Source organism: Dendrobates tinctorius, unplaced genomic scaffold, assembly GCF_039654945.1.
Source record: "Dendrobates tinctorius isolate UK_male_01 unplaced genomic scaffold, ASM3965494v1 ptg000104l, whole genome shotgun sequence".
Taxonomy (NCBI): Eukaryota; Metazoa; Chordata; class Amphibia; order Anura; family Dendrobatidae; genus Dendrobates; species Dendrobates tinctorius.
In genome coordinates, this window is record NW_027361772.1 from 16,332,730 (window position 1) to 16,359,878 (window position 27,149).

A 27,149-nucleotide genomic window follows, 5' to 3' on the forward strand; every position below is an offset into this window, starting at 1 on the left:
CCTCTTTCTGGTTCTGGGAGAGCTTCATAAACCCCTGGGTAGCTTCAATCCCTGCCAGTTATACTTTTGCCTTTGGCCGAGTGTACTGACCCCCGTGTGTCTGTTTGTTGCTATAGCTTGTTTATATGGTTCTGACCCGATTCTGTTTCCCGTTGTGAGTTTGCCTGTTGATTTTGTACTGCGTTATTATCTGTGTATGACTCATTGCCTGTGACTTGACTACTCTCTGCTCGCCCCTCTTTTACCTTGCAACTATCTGTGTATGACTCATTGCCTGTGACCTGACTACTCTCTGCTCGCCCCTCTGGTACCTTGCAGCTATCTCTGTGTGTGACTCATTGGCTACGTCCTGACTATCCTCCCTGTCTATGCCCCTTGGTAACTTTGTCTCGCAGTTACTCTGCTAGGAATTGTCTTGCAGCTCCTAGCTCTGTGGAGTTTAGGCCACGCCTCTAGCAGTCACGTGCTTCAGGTCCTGCGGGTGTGAAGTACACATCTACTCGGCCGCTGCCCGCTCCACAGGTAGCTTTGAGCACTGTTCGCTTTACTCAGGACACGCGCACTGGCTCAGTGAGCAAGTTCAGTGCGGTGTCTCTGACAAATATATTTATAATAAATGTTAAACTAATCAAAATTCTTTCAATTGAGCCACAAATTTCAAAAAAACAATTCCAATTTAAATGAAAATGTCACCTGTATACCATACCTACAGACAAATACAGTGCGTACTTCGTGTTCATCAAGGTACCGTATTTTTCCCGATATTTTAAGAGCAACATTACAATGTGTGGGGCGCACAGATGCCCCATTGCAGTACCCCTCAGCTGTAGAAATCTTGTTTAAAGACTCTGAAAACATTCTTAGTCTAGGTAAACGCAATTAGTTTGAGGACAAATTTACTGTAGTCATAGTACTGGCACTTCTTGGTTCTTTGCTAATATTCTGCTGCTTTCAGACTGTATTCAATTGAAATTAAAAAATAGAGATTCTATGTCAATATTCACCAACAAAGACCCTTTATCTGCCACGATCCCATCCAATTGAGGTAGAAGATCTACAGTGGCTTGGGTTTAGGAGGGTAGGACTATCACAAGCCGTGACAGAACTGATAAATGTAAATGCCTTAAGCCCCCATCTCACATAGCGAGATTGCTAGCGAGATCGCTGTTGCGTCACCGATTTTGTGACGCAACAGCGATCTCGCCTGTGATCTCGCTACGTGTGACACATAGTGGGGATCGGGCCCCTGCTACGATGTCGCTGATCGTGCTTGAATGTCCTGGGCCATTTTTTGATCACTGGTGTCCCGCTGACCGGCATGCATTGCTGTGTTTGACAGGGACAACGACGAACGACCTCAATACTACAGGTCTGAGGGACAGGGACCCAACGACCGTTGTATTGTTGCTCTGTCGCTGTTGAGATCTGACTGTTTGACATCTCATCAAAGACCTCGTAGCGACGCACCAGCGATCCCTACCAGGTTGCATCATTGTCGGGATCGCTGGTGCGTCGCCAAGTGTGACGGTACCCTAAGGCTTCTGACAAAATGGAGGAGGGCATTTTGAGCCTTTGGCATTTCGGGAATTAGTGTAAACAGAACTAATCTGTACTGATTATTTTTTTGTTATAAGCACCTATCAGCAGCTCCCTCAACTCTGTCCTACACTTCTCTGTGGAGTCAGATTAGAACAATATGTAGAATTTTTATTCTTTAGAAATGAGTTGCACAAGATCACATTAAAACAAAGTCGATCTGTAGATGAAGAGGTACTGTATCACTGTATAAACAAAACATGAGGACGCAGGGGTTTATTTTCTCATCTACAGTTGCTTGCAAAAGTATTCGCCCTCCCTCCTTGACATTTTTCGTGTTTTGCTACCTCATAACCTGGAATTTCACTGCTTTTTTTAGGGTTTGCGTCAGTTCATGCCTACAGCTTTGAACATCTTGATTTCTTTTTTTTTTTTGTGGAAAGCAAGCCAGAAATAAGACAAAATTACTGAAAACTTCAGAGTGCATTAACTATTCACCCCCTAGTCAGTACTTTGTAGAGCCTCCTTTGGTGCCAATTACGGTTGCAAGTCGCTTTGGATACATTTCTTTGAGCTTTTGTACAGCCTTTATGAGCTAGGCCTTTATCTATATATCTTCCCACAGCCAGGCGGCTGACCAGTCGGCCCCTGTCCTGCTTTGCCCATAATCATATTGAGGTTGGCTGACATAAAGTAAGGGTTTAATACCAGAGAGAGGTTAGGACTGTCCTGATGGGTACACCTTGTCGCGGTGGGATGGCTTTTATGCTTTTGATCAATATAGCATTAACTAAGTACCCCACGTTATTTACATTGACTATTTATTGCTATAGGGTATATGCTCAGTTTGTTTTTCCTTAGGTTAATCTTTGTGCTCTGTTTATCAGGTCTGGATCCATCATCTTTTCTTTCTTCTTATGAAATCATAATACCCCAGAAACTGACCCGTCTAAGAAGAGATGCGTCTGGTTCCTTAAAAGAGGTAACTACCTGTTGCCTGTCTTACAATAATGTCTTTCAGGAATATATAACACTGTTCAACTAAACAGAAGACAAGCTAGAGAATTCTGATCGTACGTGTCTCTTTCTGTGTAGTATAGTATATTATGTATATGTATGTGTATATATAGATAGTACAATCATGATAATTACTAGTTTAGTAATTCGTCAACTCCATTGTTGCATTTTCCAGGGTCTGTCTTACGTCATCCAGGCTGAAGGCAAGGACCACATATTACATCTTGAGCACAACAGGTATTCTTATATTATATCATATGTAACATGATATCTGTTGTATCATCTGAAACCTATGATGTACATTAGACTCCATTATATTTATATATATATATATATATATATATATATATATATATGAATATATATATATATATATGGAAATGATATATTTTTGAACTTAACTATATTATATAACTCACATTCTTGTACATACAGGATAGTTTTCTAGTAGTTATATTCTTGTGCATACAGTGGCTTGCAAAAGTATTCACAGCATGATGCTGCCACCACCATGTTTCACTGTGAGGATGGTGTTCTTTGGGTGATGAGCTGTATTGGTGCCAGACATAGCATTTACCTTGGTGGCCAAAAAGTTCAACTTTGGTCTCATCTGACCACAGAACCTTCCTCCATACATTTCTTACAATTTTTCAGTGTAAGTAAAGGCTTTTTTGCCCACTCTTCCATAAAACCCATCTCTGTGGAGTGTACAGCATATTGTGTTCATAAGGACAGATACTCCAGTCTCTGCTTGGGAACTCAGGTTTCTGTGCCGCCTCTCTGATTAATGCTCCCGACTTGTACTTCTTAACAACTTTGTTTTCCTTTGATGATGATGAATTTGATCGTCATAGATTGAGATATTTTTTATAACCCAACCCTGACTTGTTCTTCTCAACAACTTTGTCCCTGACTTGTCTAGAGATCTCCTTCGTCTTCATGGTGTTTGGTTAGTGGTGCCTCTTGTTAATGGTGTTTTGCAGCCTCTGTGGCCTTAGAGAAGGTAAAGTGCATATACTGACCGACAGGTAACACATAGATTGCACACAGGGGGACATCCTGTCACTAAGCATGGGACTTTGGAAGGGAATTGCTTGCACCTGAAGTTTTAGGGGCTTAATAGGAAAAGGGGTGAATAAATATTATTTACATACAATTTACGTCGATATTTATTTTTTCACCAACTTAGATTATTTAGTGCTGATGCATCACACACAAATCTGATTACAAAAATATTTATACACAGGTTGTAATGTAACAAAGTAGGTAAAAACAAAGTGGGTTGAATAATTCAAGTCACTGTTTAGGGAACTATTATAGTAGTTATATTCTTGTACATAGGAGCAATATTATAGTAGTTATATTCTTGTACATAGGAGCAGTATTATAGTAGTTATAGTCTTGTACATAGGGGCAGTATTATAGTAGTTATATTCTTGTACATAGGAGCAATATTATAGTAGTTATATTCTTGTACATAGGAGCAGTATTATAGTAGTTATAGTCTTGTACATAGGAGCAGTATTATAGTAGTTATATTCTTGTATATAGGAGCAGTATTATAGTAGTTATATTCTTGTACATAGGGGCAGTATTATAGTAGTTATATTCTTGTGTATAGGGGCAGTATTATAGTAGTTATATTCTTGTACATAGGGGGCAGTATTATAGTAGTTATATTCTTGTGCATAGGAGCAGTATTATAGTAGTTATATTCTTGTATATAGGAGCAGTATTATAGTAGTTATATTCTTGTATATAGGAGCAGTATTATAGTAGTTATATTCCAGTACATAGGAGCCAGTATTATAGTAGTTATATTCTTGTGCATAGGAGCAGTATTATAGTAGTTATATTCTTGTACATGGGGCAGTATTATAGTAGTTATGTTCCTGTACATAGGGGGCAGTATTATAGTAGTTATATTCTTGTACATAGGGGCAGTATTATGGTAGTTATATTCTTGTACATAGGGGCAGTATTATAGTAGTTATATTCTTGTACATAGGGGCAGTATTATAGTAGTTATATTCTTGTGCATAGGGGCAGTATTATAGTAGTTATATTCCTGTACATGGGGCAGTATTATAGTAGTTATATTCTTGTACATAGGGGCAGTATTATAGTAGTTATATTCTTGTGCATAGGGGCAGTATTATAGTAGTTATATTCTTGTACATGGGGCAGTATTATAGTAGTTATATTCTTGTACATAGGAGCAGTATTATAGTTATATTCTTCTACATAGGAGCAGTATTATAGTAGTTATATTCTTCTACATAGGGGCAGTATTATAGTAGTTATATTCTTGTACATAGGGCAGTATTATAGTAGTTATATTCTTGTACATGGGGCAGTATTATAGTAGTTATATTCTTGTACATAAGAGCAGTATTATAGTAGTTATATTCTTGTACATAGGGGGCAGTATTATAGTAGTTATATTCTTGTACATAGGGGAAGTATTATAGTAGTTATATTCTTGCACATAGGGCAGTATTATAGTAGTTATATTCTTGTACATAGGAGCAGTATTATAGTAGTTATATTCTTCTACATAGGGGCAGTATTATAGTAGTTATATTCTTGTACATAGGGGGCAGTATTATAGTAGTTATATTCTTGTACATAGGGGGCAGTATTATAGTAGTTATATTCTTGTACATAGGAGCAGTATTATAGTAGTTATATTCTTGTACTTAGGGGCAGTATTATAGTAGTTATATTCTTGTACATAGGGGCAGTATTATAGTAGTTATAGTCTTGTACATAGGAGCAGTATTATAGTAGTTATATCCTTGTACATAGGGGCAGTATTATAGTTATATTCTTGTACTTATGGGCAGTATTATAGTAGTTATACTGTTTTCTGGTTCATAATTGCATTATTGTACATATGGGGCAGTATTATAGTAGTTATATTCTTGTACATGGGGCAGTATTATAGTAGTTATATTCTTGTACTTATGGACAGTATTATAGTAGTTATATTCTTGTACATAGGAGCAATATTATAGTAGTTATATTCTTGTACATAGGGACAGTATTATAGTAGTTATATTCTTGTACATAGGAGCAGTATTATAGTAGTTATATTCTTGTACATAGGAGCAGTATTATAGTAGTTATATTCTTGTACTTATGGGCAGTATAATAGTAGTTATATTCTTGTACATAGGGGCAGTATTATAGTAGTTATAGTCTTGTACATAGGAGCAGTATTATAGTAGTTATATCCTTGTACATAGGGGCAGTATTATAGTAGTTATATTCTTGTACTTATGGGCAGTATTATAGTAGTTATACTGTTTTCTGGTTCATAGTTGCATTATTGTACATATGGGGCAGTATTATAGTAGTTATATTCTTGTACGTGGGGCAGTATTATAGTAGTTATATTCTTGTACTTATGGGCAGTATTATAATAGTTATATTTCTGTACATAGGGGCCAGTGTTATAGAAGTTATTTTCTTGTATATATGGGCGATACTATAGTAGTTATATTCTTATATATGGGGGCAGTTTTTCCTCTGTTGTACTGTACATTGTGCTTTTATCTAGGTAAACAGTTGGATCCTCCATAACTGTTTCCTGTCTGCGGCATGTTACGGTATATCTGTCATCTTATTGACTTTTGTGCTAAAGAAAGAACACTCGCAATATGGTGACAGATATCGCCCATCAGTTTTCTTTTTTCTGTACACTCAGATCATCCAATCCTAGTAAAAACAATAGAACAGATAACAAATGGGCAAATACAGAGTTTTACATAAATCTATTCCCAAGAGTTGTTTCCCTGTACAGTAGACACACCCGGCCTGGAGAGCAGCACGCCAGGTCGAAGTTCACCATAACTTGTAGCACTGCTCCACCATTTCATGTATTAAAAGGCAGAGCAGCTGTGACATAAAGGCAGGCAATGTTTTAATAAGTTACAAACTTCTGCTGTGATACCTTTCTCTTTCACTTAATAAAAAAAAAAAAGACTATTATTAAGTACCATATTTTTGGAATAAGGGGGCCACCCTGTTTAGGAGGGAAGCTACTTAAACTCCCCACTAAGGCAGATGTCGGGGGATAAAAAAGGATGGGCGGGTTGGCTTTCAACTCCTTACCTTTTATTTCCACCAATCACTTTCCGAATAAAACACACTTTTGATTGTCGGAGGAATACATTATATTAAATCTGGAGTTTATTATATCTCTTACATTCCCTTTAGTCTTAAAGTCACTGTGATGACCACTTGTAAGCCCCACCACCACCAAACAACTGTTTTTGCAAGGTATACAGTGCCCCTCGCTGGGGAAATTTTGTCTGTAAACCATGGAGAAACTTTCTTCCTTGGTCACCTGCAGCACATGGTGGTTCTCTTCTGTAAAAAGGGAGTGGGAATGGAGTTGTAAGACCTCTGCCTGATCTATTTCTATGAAAGAGAATCCTCGAAAGTTATTGGGGTCATTATTGGTGGTTTGAGGAGTCTCCGATTTGCACAGGAAACATCATCATGGAGTGTGCATGTTCTTCTTATGTCCTGAGACCTGAGAAATTTGGAGACAAATCATCAAACTCTTCCTTTGTCAATTTTTGCAGTGTGACATGGCACATTATCCTTCTATGGCCCACATTTGATAAGGACTAACCACTGCATACCAGGAACAACTCACAATACCTGCTTTCTAGGACATGCTCTGACCCTGCCGTCTAGCCATCATCCTTTACCCTTGCCATAGACCTTACTTTTGCCCGTTATTACTGCCTCTAACATTTCCACTTCAAGAACGGTTTCCACATGTAGCCTAATATCCCCCACCTTGACAGGTACCATTATTGGGGATCATCAATGTTATTTACTTCATCTGCCGGTGGGTTTATGGCTGATCATTTTCTATAATGATCTGTGTAACGAAGGTTGACGTTCCCTTTGTAGACCTCGATGACACTGTTTTGGCATCTGGTTCAGAGGAACACAGCTTAGATGCCAATGTGTCTTGTCTGCTGTGTTTCTTGGAACATCTCCGAACAACTCTGAAACATTTCACAAGAAAACAATGATGTAATGGTTGGATCCAAAGTGTATTCAAAAAACTAAATGTGGACTCCGATTGTCATTTACGACAAGGCATCTTATTCTGTTTGCTCTAGGCTCAGTGGGGGATCTTAAAGTGGAAATGTGATTACCTAGTTCTCATAAATTACTTAAAATGTATTATTATGACGTTCAGGTTCTGTCTCTGTAACGTGAAGCTCTGAATCTTTCATTTTTTGGATTTGAAGCGTTATGAGACCGTTACACCTAGCGATGCACCAGCGATCCCGACCAGCGATATGACGCGGTCAGGATCGCTGGTGCATCGCTAGGTGGTCGCTAGTGAGCTGCCACACAGGCAGATCTCACTAGCGACATCGCTGGGGACGGGGGTCGCTACTTACCTGTCAGACACGGCGATCCTGCGTCCTCCTGCCCGGCTCCACGCGTCGCTCGTCGGCGCCACAGGAAGCACAGCAGGAAGTGGCCGACGAGGAATGGTCCAGGAGCTTCTCGCGCGATCAGCGATAACCAGCAGGGGAGCCGGTCGGAGGTAAGTATCACATGCAGCGATATCGCTAGCAATATCGCTGCAACGTCACAAAATCGGTGACTTTACAGCGATATTGCTAGCGATATCGCAGTGTGTAAAGGGGGCTTTAGATAACCCGAAACGAGATCACTCGAGGTCATGGACAGGCTCATAAGATCACAATATACAGTAGAGCAAAGTCAGCAGAACCCAATGATTATCCTATGCGTATGAGGACCTCCTGACTCTTCCCTGATAGATGATGTTGGAGGAAAGAAGGATTGGACATATATTTCTATGCCTCATCTTTTCATTCTCATGGAAGATAGGCCACCACTGAGGACTGAGGAGTTCTTCCAACACCTATTGGTAGTGTTTTAGGTTAGACCTTGACAGGCCATATGCCATGCATACGGGGTTTAGGTAGACCTTTGCGTCCTGTTTACTCCCTGGTTGGCTTTACAAGTTTATAGCATGTTCACCAGAATTAAAATGACCGTCAGAAGCCCAGAGGTCCTTGGTATTTTGGGATCTTTCCTAGTATGACTATAATCCGCAATGCAATGGATGAGTTGTTGAGGCAGTTCTGTTAAAATGTTATCAGGACACATTGGGTATTTCTTTCATTTGGATATCTATTGTAGCACTATGGGGATAATGGCCACTACTGGCCAAGTTTAACACCTTCATGACCCAGCCTATTTTGACCTTAATGACCTGGCCATTTTTTGCAATTCTGACCAGTGTTCCTTTATGAGGTAATAACTCTGGAACACTTCAACGCATCCTAGCGATTTTGAGATTATTTTTTCGAGACATATTGGGCTTCATGTTAGTGGTAAATTTAGGTCGATAATTTTTGCGTTTATTTGTGAAAAAATCAGAAATTTGGCGAAAATTTTGAAAATTTTGCAATTTTCAAATTTTGGATTTTTATTCTGTTAAGCCAGAGAGTTATGTGACACAAAATAGTTACTAAATAACATTTCCCACATGTCTACTTTACATCAGCACAATTTTGGAAACAATTTTTTTTTTGTAAGGCTGGTTTCACATTCGCGCTTTTTAAGCGCACACACGGCCGGGGGTATCTCCGCCCCCGATCCGGCTCTCTGCCCGGCGTGCCCGCCCCTTCCTTGTAGCGCCGCCTCCTAGCGCACAGCGGCGCCTGCGATCGGCGCACCCTATCTTTAGCATAGGGTGCGCAGATCGTGCGCAGGCCGTGCGCTAGTTGCGCTTTGACCTGCGCTGCGCACTTTTGACGGTGCGCCGTGCGCGCCAAAATCAAACTTTTCGGATTTTGGCGCGCACGGCGCACCGTCAAAAGTGCGCAGCGCAGGTCAAAGCGCAACTAGCGCACGGCCTGCGCACGATCTGCGCACCCTATGCTAAAGATAGGGTGCGCCAATCGCAGGCGCCGCTGTGCGCTAGGAGGCGGCGCTACAAGGAAGGGGCGGGCACGCCGGGCAGAGAGCCGGCTCGGGGGCGGAGCTACCCCCGGCCGTGCGTGCGCTTAAAAAGCGCGAATGTGAAACCAGCCTTAGGAAGTTATAAGGGTTGATTTCTCATTTTTACAACAAAATTTACAAAACCATTTTTTTTAGGGACCACCTCACATTTGAAGTCACTTTGAGGGGTCTATATGGCAGAAAATACCCAGAAATGACACCATTCTAAAAACTGCACCCCTCAAGCTACTCAAAACCACATTCTAGAAGATTATTAACCCTTCAGGTGCTTCACGGGAACTAAAGCAACATGGAAGGAAAAAATGGACATTTTAATTTTTTCCAACAAAAATTTTCTTTTAGCATCATTTTTTTAATTTTCACATGGGCAACAGGATAAAATGGATCCTAAAATTTGTTGGGCAATTTGACTTTTTGAATGGAAAATATGCTGGAATATTTTGCGGTTGCCATGTCGCGTTTGGAGAGCCCCTGTGTGCCTAAACATTGGAGCTCCCCCGCAAGTGACCCCATTTTGGAAACTAGACCCCCCATGGAACTTATCTACATGCATAGTGATCACTTTGAACCCCCAGATGCTTCACAAATTGATCCGTAAAAAAAAAGTACTTTTTTTTCACAAAAATTTTCTTTTAGCCTCAGTTTTTTCATTTTCACATGGGCAACAGGATAAAATGGATCCTAAAATTTGTTGGGCAATTTCTCCTGAGTACACTGATACCTCATATGTGGTCATAAACCACTGTTTGGGCGCACGGCAGGGCCCGGAAGGGAAGGAGCGCCATTTGACTTTTTGAATGAAAAATTAGCTCCAATCGTTATTGGACACCATGTCGCATTTGGAGAGCCCCTGTGTGCCTAAACAGTGAAAAACCCCTACAAGTGACCCCATTTTGGAAACTAGACCCCTTAAGGAACTTATCTAGATGTGTAGTGAGCACTTTGAACCCCCAAGTGCTTCACAAAAGTTTATAACTCAGAGCAGTGAAAATAAAAAATCATTTTTTTTCTTCAAAAATGATTTTTTAGCACGCTATTTTTATTTTCACATGGCTAACAGGAGAAATTGGACCCCAAAAGTTGTTGTCCAGTTTGTCCTGATTACGCCGGTACCCCATATGTGGGGGGGAACCACTGTTTGGGCGCACGGCAGGGCTCAGAAGGGAAGGAGCGCTATTTGACTTTTTCAAATGAAAATTAGCTCCAATCGTTAGCGGACACCATGTCGTGTTTGGAGAGCCCCTGTGTGCCTAAACTTTGGGGCTCCCCCACAAATGACCCCATTTTGGAAACTAGACCCCCTAAGGAACTTATCTAGGTGCATAGTGAGCACTTTGAACCCCCAGGTGCTTCACAGAAGTTTAAAATGCAGAGCCGTGAAAATAAAAAATATTTTTTTTCCTAAAAAAAAATGTTTTAGTCCGCAATTTTTTATTTTAAGAAAGTATAACAGGAGAAATTGGACCCCAAAAGTTGTTGTCCTGAGTACGCTGGTACCCCATATGTGGGGGATGACCACTGTATGGGCACACATCGGGGCTCGGAAGGGAAGTAGTGACATTTTGAAATGCTGACTTTGATGGAATGGTCTGGGGGCGTCATGTTACATTTGCAGAGCCCCTGATGTACCTAAACTGTGGAAACCCCCCACAAGTGACCCCATTTTGGAAACTAGACCCCCCCCAAGGAACTTACCTAGATGTGTGGTGAGCACCTTGAACCCCCAAGTGCTTCACAGAAGTTTATAACGCAGGGCCATAAAAAATAAAAAATCATTTTTTTTCCTCAAAAAACGTTTTTTAGCTCGCAATTTTTTATTTTCACAAGGGTAACAGGAGAAATTGGACCCCAAAAGTTGTTGTCCAGTTTGTCCTGAGTACGCTGGTACCCCATATGTGGGGGGGAACCATTGTTTGGGCACACATCAGGGCTCGGAATGGAAGTAGTGACGTTTTGAAATCCATACTTTGATGGAATGGTCTGCGGTCGTCGTTACGTTTGCAGAGCCACTGATGTGCCTAAACAGTGGAAACCCCCCCAAGTGACCCCATTTTGGAAACTAGACCTTCCAAGGAACTTATCTAGATGTCTGGTGAGCACTTTGAACCCCCAAGTGCTTCACAGAAGTTTATAACGCAGAGACGTGAAAATGAAAAAATCATTTTTTTTTTCCACAAAAATAATTTTTTAGCCCCCAATTTTTTATTTTCCCAAGGTTAACTGTTATGAATGGGTCACCGAGGAGTACCGAAATAGGCTATGCCACCAGAACACCAGAGAGGTTGGTCGCTCAGCGGATTGCAGACCCCTGATCTTAACAACACAGATAGCAGTAGTCGTGGAGCGTTCCTATGTTGCCCTAGACGCCTTGTCACAGCTGAAGGACTAACTAAGCTTAAAGACAGAAAGGTGAAATCTAAACTGCCCCGGAGCAGATCCCCAAAGGAATAGACAGCCCCCAAACATATATTGTCGCTGAGACAAGATGAAGCACAAACAGAAAATAGATTGAGTAAATGATGGGGCCCACACTGACTAGATAGGACAGGACAGAAAAGGCACTGTCTGCAATCACGCAAAAACTCTAATAAATCCAACACGACTGATGTACAAAAATACTGAGGTTTGAACAACCTCGCCCCCACTATATCAGCACTCAGGTGTGAACTGGCGGCTAGCAACAGGCTAATACAGCAGGGGACCAAGCAAACAAACACAAGATACAAAAACACAGGGCAGGAGCCAGCAGCCCCAGGGGGAGCAAGCTGACCCCTGACAGCAAGGCAAAAACAGATGCAAAGGGTTTAGCAAATGACACTTAGCTGAAAAAATGTAGGATCAGGCAGCAGACAGACATCCTCAGTAAGCAAAGAAAGGAGTATCACCGGCAGTCACTGAGAGAAGTCTGCTCGCTTATGTAGTCCCAGTCACTACCACCACTCCTCCAATTATCTTCTGCAGCTGTTGGGTTAACATCATGTTGACCAGCTCCACTACCAGCAGTATCCACCAAAGGGAGCCTTGCCTCAAAAGTCGGATCAAGAGAGCTCACAACAGGTAACAGGAGAAATTAGTCCCCAAAAGTTGTTGTGAAATTTTTCCTGAGTACGCTGATACCCCATATGTTGGGGTAAACCATTGTTTGGGCACATGTCGGGGCTTGGAAGGGAGGGAGCACCGTTTGACTTTTTGAATGCAAAATTGGCTGGGATCAATGGTGGCACCATGTCGCGTTTAGAGACCCCCTGATGTGCCTAAAAAGTTGAAACCCCTCAATTCTATCTACAACCCTAACTCCAACACACCCCTAACCACAACCCTAACCCCAACACATCCCTAATCCTAACCCCAACACACCCCTAACCACAAGCCTAACCCTAATCCCAACCCTAACCCCAACACACCCCTAACCCTAATCTTAACCCTAATTCCAACCCTAACCCTAATTCCAACCCTAACCCTAATTCTAGCCCTAACCCTAATGGAAAAATAAAAATATTTTCTTTATTTTATTAGTTGTGTAGTATAAGTCTAGGGTGGGAAATGCTCCATAGATTATTCCCCCATATGGTGTCCTCAGAAGAAGCTCCATAGATTGTTCCCCCATATGCTGCCCCCATAAATAGCTCCATAGATTGTTCCCTTATATGCTGCCCCCATAAATAGCTCCATAGATTGTTCCCCATATGCTGCCCCCATAAATAGCTCCATAGATTGTTCCCCCATATGCTGCCCCCATAAATAGCTCCATAGATTGTTCCCCCATATGCTGCCCCCATAAATAGCTCCATAGATTGTTCCCCCATATGCTGCCCCCATAAATATCTTCATAGATTGTTCCCTCATATGCTTCCCCCATAAATAGCTCCATAGATTGTTCCCCCATATGCTGCCCCCATAAATAGCTTCATAGATTGTTCCCTCATATGCTTCCCCCATAAATAGCTTCATAGATTGTTCCCTCATATGCTTCCCCCATAAATAGCTCCATAGATTGTTCCCCCATATGCTGCCCCCATAAATAGCTCCATAGATTGTTCCCCCATATGCTGCCCCCATAAATAGCTCCATAGATTGTTCCCCCATATGCTGCCCCCATAAATAGCTCCATAGATTGTTCCCCCATATGCTGCCCCCATAAATAGCTTCATAGATTGTTCCCCCATATACTGCCCCCATAAATAGCTCCATAGATTGTTCCCCCATATGCTGCCCCCATAAATAACTCCATAGATTGTTCCCTCATATGCTGCCCCCATAAATAACTCCATAGATTGTTCCCTCATATGCTGCCCCCATGCTGCTGCTGCTGCATGTAAAAATAAAAAAAATGACATACTCACCTCTCCGTCGCTGGGTGTCAGATTCTCACCTGTCCTGCGTCCATGGCTGCTCACTGCTATCTGCACATCATCAGTCAGTGACGTTCAGACTGCAGGGGGTGCGGCGCGCACTAACCACGTCACCGCGCCCTCTGCTGTCTGAAGTCACTGACCGATGACAGACAGCAGCAAGCAGCCATGGACGCAGGACAGGTGAGTATCGCTATACTTACCCGTCCTGACGCTGTCGCTTGAGTCCCCAGCTTCTCCGCGCTCTCTCTTCCTGCATTCAGCGGTCTTGTGATACCGCTCATTAATATGCGCATATTCATAGTTTTAATGAGCGGCACCACGTGACCGCTGAAGGCAGGAAGAGAGAGCACAGGGAGAAGCTGGGGGCTCAAAAGACAGCGTCAGGGCGGGTAAGTATGACCTGACACCCCCGTCCCCCCTCCCCCTCTGACCCCCTTTGTATATGACTCGAATATAAGACGAGAGGGGGACTTTCAGCCTAATTTTCGACTTATATTCGAGTATATACGGTATTTACTTTTTATTTCATTTTAATCACTGTGAGAGTGATCAAAATGAATGAATGGAATCTGCAGCCGCAGATTAGAGCGGGTGCACTGCGCATGCGCCCGCCATTTTCCAAGATGGCGGCGCTCATGATCCGGGACCGCGGGACACTGGGAGCGACAGCGGCACTCTGAAAGGTACCGGGGGGATCGGAGGCTGGCGGGGAGCTGGGGGAGGGGGAGCAGATGATGACAGCGGCGACAGATCGCCGCTGTCATTCAGTGGCGGGGGGCCGATCGCCGGTGTGAGGGGGGGGATCGGATCGGTGTGTCCAGCCATGTCCGATGCTACTGCAGCATCGACCTTGGATGGTTTGTAATATTTCATCAAATTTCATTGCTGAAATATTACTATCGCATATTTTTTTTTTTATTCCCTGCAGTGTTTCCAGTACTTACACTTTGCAATATCCATTAGTTAGAAGAACTAATGGATATTCGTTATTCTCAAGTACTAGCCCCAAAATCCATTCTGTGACAGAAGTTCTTTATATGAAGACTGTAGCTCCAAAGTGTGCCCCCACGTCCTGCTAATTAATAACAGTGAATAGTAATGGTGGCCCCATTTGTACCATCACACGTAGCTGCTACACCTCATCCTATTCATGTCTTACAATTACTATTGGATTGGTTCGGTGATGAAGAATTTTCCAGACGGCCATGAATGAGGTGGATGGGGCTATGGCTTCTCATTGTCGTCAGAGTATCATTTGGACTTCAGATTGAGTTGCATGGAAAGTTCTTGCACAGGATGCCTCTGTTAAAAGCGTATTTGCGCATGGACGTTTTTTTTTTTCCCCCCCCCTGGAGTTCACTACAAAAAAAAAAGGTGTCACGGAAAATAACCCCTGAACAGAGGGATATTAAAAATAGAATAGAATTTTCTTCCAGAAGAGATTTCAAGTGTCTCCACTGCCTCTCTTTCTTCAATAGTCAAATTAACATTAGAATCATTACTTTTTTTTATATAACTTCTTCAAAACCAATTTTCTAGAAAAATGGTGAAGATCCTTTATCGCGGGAAATTTGTCTATATTGGAAGAAGCGGAAAACGTAAGTCCTTTTTGTAGTACACTAATTTGCGAGTCAGTAAGGATGTGTGTCCACAAATGAATTACTTTTACTGAGTCCGTTCTACGATTCCCTTCGTTAAAAAAGGACCTTCCGGAGGTTTTCTTTTTATAAAATTGTCGTGTTCTAGGACCTCGTGCGTCTTCATGATATGATTCTCCACCCTCACTCATAGATGACCATGAAACAGACGAGGCACTTCTCGGAACATTTTTCTGTGAAGGCATCTTACGGATTTGCCACCGAAATATTTTGTTGGTTTCAAAATCATTCAAATCTCTTTCATATTTTTTCTTTTTCTCCTGGCTGATGGTACCCTCCCATCTCTCTAGATCTTTATCAAGAGTCTTAATCATATCTTGGAAACAATCAGCCTTCAACTCCTGCAACAGTTGTTTCTGTAACAATTCAATTTCTCCCTCTAAGGGTACCGTTACACTTAGCGATGCACCGGTGATCCCAACAACGATATGGATCACTGGTGCATTGCTAAGTGGTCGCTAGTGAGCTGCCACACAGGCAGATCTCACCAGCGACATAGAAAGGGTCGGGGGTCGCTACTTACCTGTCAGACGCGGCGAGCCTAACGTCCTCCCGCCCGCGTCCACGCGTCGCTCATTGGCGCCGCAGGAAGCGCCCGACGAGAAACAGCCCAGGACCTTCTCGCGCGATCAGCGATAACCAGCGGGGGAGCCGGTCGGAGGTAAGTATCACATGTAGCGATATCGCTAGCAATATCGCTATGTGTAACGGCGCTTAATTTTTTGAGGGTAACCAAGTTCTTCTCAATAGTGATAGTGATGAATTCCATTGAGCAGTTATTCGCTGCTCTAATCCACCTGGCAATTAAATCTTCATCCTCCAAATCAAACGTTGGAAATGTATGAATTCTTTATACCTCATTTTGGTGAATTGGTTACACCATTTGTGCCTTAATTAGTGACTGCGCTATTACTTGTAGTAACTTATGGTTTAAGTAGGGATTGCGTTACTGCTCCTGATAACCTGTATGTGAACTAGGCCTAGTTGTAGCCTGACTATGTTGTCTCCACAAGGGGCTTACTAGTTTAATATTAGACTCTATCATGTTCACATTTTAAGCACTATTGCACTTTATTTAATGAAAGGGTATATAGTGCAGGTTCCTATATGTCACATGTCTTTGGTGTATATCAAGTTTTATTGGTACATCATTACATTTATTGATCGGTGTGCTGTTTTGTAAACAGCTTTTTTTGCATTGTGAGTATTCTGTGGTGATAAGTCCCTGGTTTATGTATATTCTGAGTCATTCTTTTCTTACTTTTGTAATGATTTTTTCAATAAAATACAATTTTTAATATCCCTCTGTTGTTGCCTCTGTTCAGGGGTTATTTTCTGTGACTCCTATTATCTTTTGGAGGGGATATGCCCCAAAATATTAGGGGTTTATTATATTGAGGACTTCCATATGTTATTAAAATTTAAAAAAAAAAAGGTGCCAGAAATATCCCATGAAAGATAAAAAGGTGCCAGAAATATCCCTTGAAAGACTCTTCCAGTTCATTTCTATTGTAAGATCACTTTATTGGTCAGAAGTTCGGTGTTTTTGGATGTTCCCCCCCCCCCCTCCCCCCGCTTCAGGTTTTTAAAAAAATGACCGGTGGGAAAATAGGAGCGCATGTCATTTCTGTGAAGCGGCTCCCAACAAAATCCACTACAAACTAAGCTCTGTCCAAATACAAAACTTCAGTAAAAAAAAAAAACTATTTCAAAACTCTACAGGAAACGAAAAACTCCTTCAAAATCTCCCCTAAGGTTATGTGCACACATTGTTTGTTTTTTTAGGACTTTTTTGGAGCAGAAACAGAGATGAAACTCTCCCAAATCAGCCTAAAAAATGTGGAAGTTGATGGTGATTGTTCCTCCTGGATAACAGACTATTAAAAGGGACCTGTCAATCAAGTCATGCTTCTCAAACTATGGGCAGCCAAGTCCAATACGGCCCCCCAGCTGGCTTCTTTCCCCTCACTGTTCTAGTTAATTGACTGGTCTCTTTCATGTATACATTGATAGGGATCTGTTGGTCACCTGGAGTGGAGCTGGGAAAAGACAATTGTGGGCGGCACTGGATCAGTCACGTCTATTCCTAAGGTTCCCAACCGGAGTTTCAAAGTAGTAAATTAGCATGTAGCGCAGGGGTGGTCCTACCATTTACACCATGAGATCAAGCGCCGTAAATCATGAAACCTACATAAGGTTCTCACGCTAAGGTTCTCCGATGTTGGTATCCAACCTTGTGTTATTTGCCACATGCGACAGGACCTCTGGATCTGTTTGATCTATAGATATAGCGCCATTCTTGGATACTGCAGCTCAGCTCCAGTTCACTTCAATAGTAGCTGAGCCGCAGTACCTAAGAACAGCCACTACTCGGTGTATGGAGTTGTGGTGTACGAGGTGGTCGGTGTACAGGTGGTCGGTGAAGATGTCAGGTTTCAGACCCCATCAATCTCATCCTAAGGCTAGGCCATCATTTTCTAAGTCCCAGACAACCTCTTTAAGATTGTGATGGTAAATGTTCCACTATATGTCAGTACTTTCTCCACCAGTGAAGGTTCCCACCATTATACAGTATATAGAGAATGCTCCTTCTCGCCAGGCGTCCGTTCAGATGCTCGATGTCCCAGATGTGGGATTGCATCGGCTGATCTTCTGCATATGTTTTGGATGAGTGCACCCTTGGGACCTTCTTGGAAGAATCTTCTTTTGTATTTCTATGGTGTTTCGGGTCCTTCTCTGCACATCTGTGTCATGACTTGTGTGGATGATGTTCCTGGAAATAATCCAATTAAAATTGCGCTATTGTGTATTTTCAACCTGATCAGCATCTTGGCGATGGTTTCCCCCCAATGTGGTGGCGTTCTTTATCGGGATTACCACCACAATCAAAGTAGAATAGGGAGTATACGCATAGAAAACACCACATAATCTAAGGTGAAGATAATCCCATTGGGTCTCCATCCCTCTTAAAGGGATGCTCCATCTTGGACAATTATCCCTCAGCAGTAAGGCTACTTTCACATTAGCGTTTTTAGCGCAGCGCTTCGTGTGCAAAAAACGCATGCATTTTAACCAGTTTCTAGCCATGTTAGCTCTTAAAACGTATGCGTTTTCAAACGCAGGCGTACGCATGTCCATGCGCACGCCTGCGTTCCCATAGACTGTCATACGTTATTTTGTCGCATTCCGTGCGCATCCGTTTTTTTACGCCATTGGACGGACCCAAATATTCAACAGGTTGCATCTGGCGCGCCTAGGCGCACACCTACAAAAAACCCATGCGCACGAAAACGCATACGAACGCGTGCAAACGCTAGACCATGCACACGCCATGTTAAACATAGGTGCGCATGACGGATGCACATGGACGCGCACGATGCGCTGCGCAAAAAAACGCTATTGTGATACCAGACTAAGATATGATGCGGTCTCACTATTGGGGTCGACATTTGTCTCTTGGTGTCAGATCCTTGTCGGTCATGTTCAAGAAGAGCAAGCTGTTCACGCATGCGTGGCTCTCTTCATTTATTAATACTAGCTGAAGAGCCTGGCGCTGCCCGGGCATAGTAAATAATATCTATATATATCTAAGTGTAGAGCCCCGCCCACTCTGCATCGTCCCGTCACAGCCGCCGGACTACTACCCCTAATATCCCACATCATCCCGTCAGCCAGAGCCACCGGACTACTACCCCTAATATCCCACATCATCCTGTCAGCCAGAGCTACCGGACTACTACCCCTAATATCCCACATCATCCCGTCAGCCAGAGCCACCGGACTACTACCCCTAATATCCCACATCATCCCGTCAGCCAGAGCTACCGGACTACTACCCCTAATATCCCACATCATACTGTCAGCCAGAGCCACCGGACTACTACCCCTAATATCCCACATCATACTGTCAGCCAGAGCCACCGGACAACTACCCCTAATATCCCACATCATCCCGTCAGCCAGAGCCACCGGACTACTACCCCTAATAACCCACATCATCCCGTCAGCCAGAGCCACCGGAACTACCCCTAATATCCCACATCATCCCGTCAGCCAGAGCCACCGGACTACTACCCCTAATAACCCACATCATCCCGTCAGCCAGAGCCACCGGACTACTACCCCTAATATCCCACATCATCCCGTCAGCCAGAGCTACCGGACTACTACCCCTAATATCCCACATCATACTGTCAGCCAGAGCCACCGGACAACTACCCCTAATATCCCACATCATCCCGTCAGCCAGAGCCACCGGACTACTACCCCTAATATCCCACATCATCCCGTCAGCCAAAGCTACCGGACTACTACCCCTAATATCCCACATCATCCCGTCAGCCAGAGCCACCGGACTACTACCCCTAATATCCCACATCGTCCCGTCAGCCAGAGCCACCAGACTACTACCCCTAATATCCCACATCGTCCCGTCAGCCAGAGCCACCGGACTACTACCCCTAATATCCCACATCGTCCCGTCAGAGCCACCGGACTACTACCACTAATATCCCACATCATCCCATCATCCTGTCAGCCTGGGGTAAGAACCAGAGCGCTGAGTGGAACGGTCCTAACTTCCATACCGGGGATCCCTTTAAGAGAAGCCTGGTGTCAGAACCAGAGCGCTGAGTGGATTTGCCCTGACTTCCATACCAATGATCCCTTTAAGAGGGAAGATGTGCCTATGGGATGGAGGATGTGTGATGGGTATATGGGCACGGGAGGAGGGATTCATTGCTGTCATGTGCTCTCTGCTCCTTTCTGGGGGGCAGACAATGGCTGGGAGCTTATGTTCCCGGGGATGCTAGATTTCTCCCACCATGTCAGTGTCTGCTGAGGTGTTGCCAAGTGGGAAAACTTGCTCATAGCAACCAATCACAGCTCAGCTTCTTTTAACCAGCTCTGGTGAAATGAGAGATGCTTAGTGATTGGTTGCAAGGAAAACTGTTGCTCATAGCAACCAATCACCGCTCAGCTTCTTTTGAACAGCTCTGGTGAAATGAAAGATGCTTCGTGATTGGCTGGTGATACACACACACACACACAGACACACACACACATTCAGTTTTATATATAGAGATGAGAACTCTGTGCATTGACCACACGGTCCAAGGCACCCTTCCTCCCACAGTTTCACCAGCTTTTCTGCCTATTGATTGAGTCACTTAAAAGGGTTGTCCATCCGCAGGAATAATCGGTGGGGGTCTGAACTCTGGGACCCGCACCGATCGGCAGATCAGGATCTTTCTATCCCCATACTCAACTGCCGCTCCATTTCTTCCCTATGGGGCTGTTGAGTTCTGCTCACGGCTATTTCAGCAACCCCAGTAGGGAAGGAATGGCGCAGCATTTGGTCATCCAGCCCAATGCTTCATTTTGTCACTGTAGAAAAAGTTCCCCATCAGGGATAAAAATCCTGTTTGCCGGGACCTGCACCAATCGGCAATAGTCCAGTGATGGGTGACAACTTGTATTCACCGGACAAGCCCTTTAAGCCAGCGCCGTTTCTTCTGAAATCTTGCACATAAATGATATCGTCATACAGATGTCTTAGTGTGATGATGATAGGTTCCTCCTGCAGAAATACATGTTTTCCTACAACCGTCGGCTTCCTATATGTATACAGTAATTTATTACCTAATGTCATTTTATCACATGAGTCTCAAAGTCCACAGGAGGCAGAAAGTCCTGGAGACGTTGCGGCAAGGTTACCTGTAATTGCAGGGTGTTTTTGACGTTCTTGGAATATCCTTTCCTGCTGGAATTGCAGCAGATTTTTCCATCCAGATTGTTCGGTGGAGTAATCGGCAGCTGTTTACAGCATCGGCAAAGTAGATGACAAATGGAAATGTGTACGGGTGTTTTCTGTGACCTGGGGTGCAGATTTATTTTTTTCTGCTGATACAATGAGGTTTTGTTACTGAACTTCTCCTCTTAAGTTCAAGAGGAAGTCAGATTCTTGAATTTCCGCAGATTGAGTTGTGGATTATCCGCAGCAAAAGCCTCAAGTCCTAGTATAAAACAAATACGTTCACCTCCCCAGCCGATTTCTCCAATTTTAGGGCTGTTTCCATGCCAGTCTCTAACCAGCCCAATCGTGATCTGTGACCACTGAAGCCAATCACAGGCCATATGTCACTCCAAGAGTCTGGGATGTACCAAGCCAGGTATGGAAACAGTCTTGGGGCTCATTCACATGTCTGATTTGTCCACGTACGAGATAGTTGGACTGATGAGTTTGATCCGACTTTGATCTGTTTTTCTCCTACTTGGGGGGGGGGGGGGACTTCTCCACCTCTCTTCTGATAATTTGTAAAAATTGGATGGAATCTGAGTGCAGTCCAATTTTTCATTGACCCATTGACTTCCATTGTTGATTTTGAGCCGACCCTTGGATCAAAATCAGACATTTCTCCTCGATTTTTCCATGAAATTCGGACATCTGAATGAGCCCTTAGGAGCAACAAAGCAGCACAAGATATTGATTTAAATTTTTGGTTTTTTGATGAAATTTGCAGAAATTTGGACAGTTTGGTGCAGATTTGCCCTCAACGCTTGTGGATTTACTGTGGAAATTTTTGGTACTTACGACAATGTTTAGAACAGCAAATATGACAGACGTTAAAGGCCTGTAGAGGCCTTTATCAGGAATAGCTCACTTTTCCCTCGTAATGCTTATCGCTTATCGAGCCTTACAAGTAGCACATAAACTCCATATCATGGTGAGAAGAAGCAATAAGCATTGTTTATAATGAGTCAATGGATTATACACTTGTTTGTGATTTTTATTGAAATCTGCAATCTTTAACCCTTAATTTTCAGACCCCCTGATATGCAGTTTGCAGCCTAATTCAATTTTTAGATATGTCGCTTTTGGGAGTGTCTCTTCCAGTAATACAGGCTGGATGAGAGATCTAGGTATCCAGGATTTTACTGTCTTCTCTTGCTTTTATATATCAGCACAGCTTCTATCCTGCTCTCATTTCTTTTCTATGTGCTGTCCTCCTTATTTATAGCCTGTTTTCTCTGTGACTGTAGATATTTCTCACCTCTCCATATCGTATTGATCTGTGTATAACGCCCTCACCCTCCCTACTGTTATCACTAACACTGAGGAAAGGGAAAGGGGAGCAGAGAGAGCAGTCAGAAACGGGGGCTGTAATGGATTTGTATAATTTTTGCAAGTCATTCAGCTAGATATAGGACTTAAAGATACTCTGCAGTAACAAAATTCTTGGAAATTTGTAAAAAAAAAAAAAAAATAGATAAAAATTGTAATGGCCAATGGTTTCATGACTTTGCTTCCAAAACTGAGATGTTACATTCGCTATTGTACACCAGACAGTGAAAAATCAAATGTTGACTTTAGCCTCCACTAGGGGGAGCTCAGTATACAGTCAGCTTTTTAAGCTCCCCCTAGTGGTTATTAGAAAGCAAAAAGAATTTATCATATTCTATTATTCTCGTTTTTTGAAGCTCTTTATTAGAAAAACGAATGCTTCAGTACAAAAGATGCTGGCAAATTCCTCCAGAAAACTGCAGGTTTTCACACTATAACCCCTATATTAATCCTACCATCAGTGCTCGGTGCACCCTGGGTGTGGCCAAGAGGCTCAGCGCACCGTTCCATCCACTAGTTTTTTATGTCTCCGCCTCCCTCTCCAGCAAAGAAAGTTTGGGCAAAGCCAGCACTGTCCACCACCAATGAGGGAGGCGGGGATATGCAAAGTCAGTGAGTGGGGCAGAGCACTCAGCCTCTTGGCCACACCCAGGGTGCATTGAGCAATCTAATTAGTATATCTGATAAAACTCCAGTTTCTGCAGGATGGAGGCAGCAATTAGTGACTAATAGGTGGGATTTTTATACAGGCTATATCCCCTACAACTGTCAGTATGGACTGAAAGACTCCATTTAAGGGGATAATATATATTTTATTTATTTTCTTTTCTACAGAGATTTATTATCCAAAGATTTCACCGTGTACACATATACGGAGAATGGGACCAGACTGGCGAGTCCACTCCACCAACAGGTATGTATGTAGGACTAGGAGAATCAATGTAAAATGTCGTGTGAAGTCACCAAGTCCATAGTTGTGATCAGGCGAAGACCCCAATCTAGGAAAGGCCATCCCTGTGCAACAGCTGAGGACCCCCACAGATGGGCAGTATAAATGGGCTATGGCTCCTGATGGAAGACCTCGTACCCTTCACTGCCAGGACCTGTTCCTGGTACTGAGTTTGAGGCTTTATGGCACTGTGCACAGGTCCAGGGCGCCCCTTCAAGTGCTGCATCTCTTCATTGAGATCTTCAGTGGGGTGAAGCAGTCAGGACCCCCACGTTGAGTGTCTTGGCTCCACTCATTTTCCTGATCTTTTGGGTTCAGCGAGTGGGACCTGCAGACTACTCATTGACCTTCTAATCATATCCCAGAAATTCCCTTTAGAAAAACCGTGAGCTGTCCTCTTATTGCAGGGCTCCCGTCTTGACTGCTGGATCGTGATTTTGGAAAAAATCCCATGTGATCTGCCACCAAATGGACTTTGTGTCTCACCACCCAATTAGTGTAGTCGGAGCCAGAAGATGTGCCTTGTTGGCTTTGGAGTCTTTGGCGTGACCCATAACCAGACATACATTTAGTCGCAGACTTGACATGTTTTTTTTTTGTGACTCTTCGGGACGTCCTGAGTTATTAGTCTCCCCTATCTAGTAAATGGAATCCCAGACATCCATTTTTCAAGGCAAGGAGGCAGATGTTGGCAGAAGATTGACTACAGCCTTGGCCATACCTTTTGCTGGTTTTAGACAGCGCCAAGTAGCCCTGGTGGAATAAAGAGCAGCATCCAATGCTTGATAATTGGGACGGTCACCCATTAGAGATTTATGGCCTATGGAAAAAGTTCTCCAAGTCTGAGATAAGAATATCCCTTTAAACAGGACCTGTCTCTAGGTCAGACCTAAGTAGTTTTTGCTCTTCTATAATCCTTTTTCATTTAATAGGGTAAAAAACACAAGTAAAAAGTCGTAAAATTTCAGCACTTCTTACGATTGCATCTTTTTCTCCTTCGTCTCATTGGGGGACACAGAGACTGTGGGTGTGTGCTTCTGCCGTCTGGAGGCTGACACTAAGTATACAAAAAAAGAGTTAGCTCCTCCTCCGCCGCATACACCCTCGCCCCCAGACCGGGCGTAACTCAGTTTTTTGCTTAGTGTCTGATGGAGGCACACGCAGTCTGGAGCTCCAGACTAGGTTTTTTTTTTTTTTCTATGAAGATAAGACAGGGGCGACGGATCCTATAGAGAGGGTCCGATCTCCCCAAATCATCAACGGGCGACCACGTGTGAGTAACCCTCCACGTGTTTCTCTCCCGCACCGAGGGACACATCTGGGACTTTTCCCCAGACAACCATTTTTCTTTTTTATTTTGAAAGAGGCGGCAACGCATCCTGATAAGAGGATTGCGGTTTCCCCATCGTCCCCAACGGGCGAGCACGTGTGAGTGATCCTCCACGTTGTTCTCTCCTGCATCGTGGAATGCCCCTACCACCCCTAGGTAGTGAGTCCAGGGGTGGAGTTGGAGGCGCAGGTAAGCTAGGGATTGAAGCGGAGAGCGGAGAGCGGTACGGTAGCCTCCCCCTCCCTGCCCAGGGATGGGGTTGAGAAGCACCTCCAGAGAGCCCCCTCGGCGGCCCGGCTCACCTTTTGTTGATAGGCCGGGACCAGGTAGTCCGTCTCTCTCCCGGCGCTGCACCCGGCGGGTAACGCCGCACGCGGAGCGCGGCCGGAGCCCCGCGGGCGGCCGCGGCCCCCGCTGTATGGGGAGATCCGTGAGCGCGCGCCCGCCCGCCGACTTCCGGGGATGGCCGGAAGCCCCGCCCACTAACTTCCGGGGGCGGAGAGCGGCGGGCGCGCACAGTGACCGGGGAGCTCCCGCCCCCTCCCTCCAACGCCGCACGTGGAGTGCGGCCAGAGCCCCGCGGGCGGTCACGGTCCCCGCTGTATGGGGAGATCCGGAGTCCGCGCGCCCGCCCGCCGACTTCCGGGGATAGCCGGAAGCCCCGCCCACTGACTTCCGGGGGCGGAGAGCGGCGGGCACGCACAGTTACCGGGGACCTCCCGCCCCCCTCCTTGCATTTCCTCGCCGAAGTGGGGCCGGAAGCCGCCCCCTATCTCCCGGAGTGCGAGTGCCCCGGCGGGTAACGCCGCACGGAAGAGACGCAAGTTGGGCCATTACCGGTGGGTAAGTGCATCCCCGTTGCGAGTGCCGCACTAGTAGTCAAGGAAGGGGTTATCCTCCTCCTCCTACCCTACCTTGCAATATGTCTGGCAAAGGGAAAGCTCACTCTTTCCTATACGCTGTTTGCGTTTCCTGTGGGGTCAGGCTGCCTAAAGCACAGCCGGGTAAATTTTGTGAAGCCTGCGAGTCGGAGCGAGCCCAGGAGCCCCCCATTGTTGCAGAGCCCAGAGGTCAGGACCCTCCAGAATGGGCGGTGTCTTTATCAAACTCTATGATGTCCCTTACAAGGGCAATTGAGTCTCTCCAAGGCCCAGGCAGGGACAAGGATGGTGGTCTGCCGGCGGAAGACAGCTCGTCCACGTCTCAGGACCCTCCGACCGTTAGAGGCCGCTCCAGCACCAGACAAGCTCATAGCAAAAGAGCTCGTTCCCCGTCGGCCGGACCCTCTGGGGCTTCGGTGGCGGGTATTAGGGTATCTCGTTCCCCGTCGCCGAGCTCAGGAAGCGAACAGGATGAGGGCGAGGAGGAGGAGGAGGCCTGGAATCCAGAAAGCCTGGGATACCAAGACTCGGTGGACAGCCTCATTGAGGCAGTCAACCAGACTTTAGAGATCGAGGACGATGTGTCCACGGCCTCAGGTCACAAGGTCTCCTTCAAGAAGACCAGGCGACCGCATAGAAGGTTTGCCACGCATCCGGAGTTCGAGGAGCTAGTTCAGAAACATAGGGAACACCCGGATAAGCGTTTTGCAATGCAAAAAGCGCTGCCAGCTAAGTATCCGTTTCCTCCTGAACTCCATAAGGGATGGGTGGAGTCGCCAGTAGTGGACCCACCGGTATCACGTTTAGCGTCAAGATCGCTATTGTCGATACCCAGCGGTTCTTCTATCAAGGACCCAACTGATCGCCTTATAGAGGGGCTTGCCCGCTCGGTGTATGAGGCAGCGGGGTCGGCCCTAGCCCCCTCCTTTGCGGCTACTTGGGTGGCTAAGGCCATGGTTTCGTGGGCGGATGCTCTGCAGAATGCCCTCCAAAACAGAGACCTGCCTGCGGAGGTCTTGGAGGTGACAAATCAGATCTTAGGGGCAAGTGATTTTCTCGTCAGCGCCTCTCTGGACGCGGCCGAGTGTTCTGCGGTGGCAGCAGCAAATGCGATCGCCATTAGGCGAGCATTATGGCTGAGATTGTGGAAAGCGGATTCTATCTCCAAAAAATCCTTGACCTCATTGCCTTTTCAGGGCAATCGGTTGTTCGGTGAGAAGCTTGATAAGCTTATCTCAGAAGCCACAGGGGGGAGGAGTAGTTTCCTCCCG

The 27,149-nt window shown here is 44.6% G+C and overlaps 1 protein-coding gene across 3 annotated transcripts in view; it reads left to right on the plus strand.

Moving 5' to 3' along the window:
* The window catches only part of ADAM9 (ADAM metallopeptidase domain 9), a 109,432-nt gene that overhangs the window by 24,357 nt on the left and 57,926 nt on the right, over positions 1-27,149 (plus strand). For all 3 annotated transcript variants that reach the window (XM_073588821.1, XM_073588822.1, XM_073588820.1), the window contains exons 2-4: positions 2,424-2,518; positions 2,729-2,790; positions 23,553-23,631. In XM_073588821.1, coding sequence (XP_073444922.1) covers positions 2,424-2,518; positions 2,729-2,790; positions 23,553-23,631 — 236 coding nt within the window. The remainder of the gene's footprint in view (positions 1-2,423; positions 2,519-2,728; positions 2,791-23,552; positions 23,632-27,149) is intronic.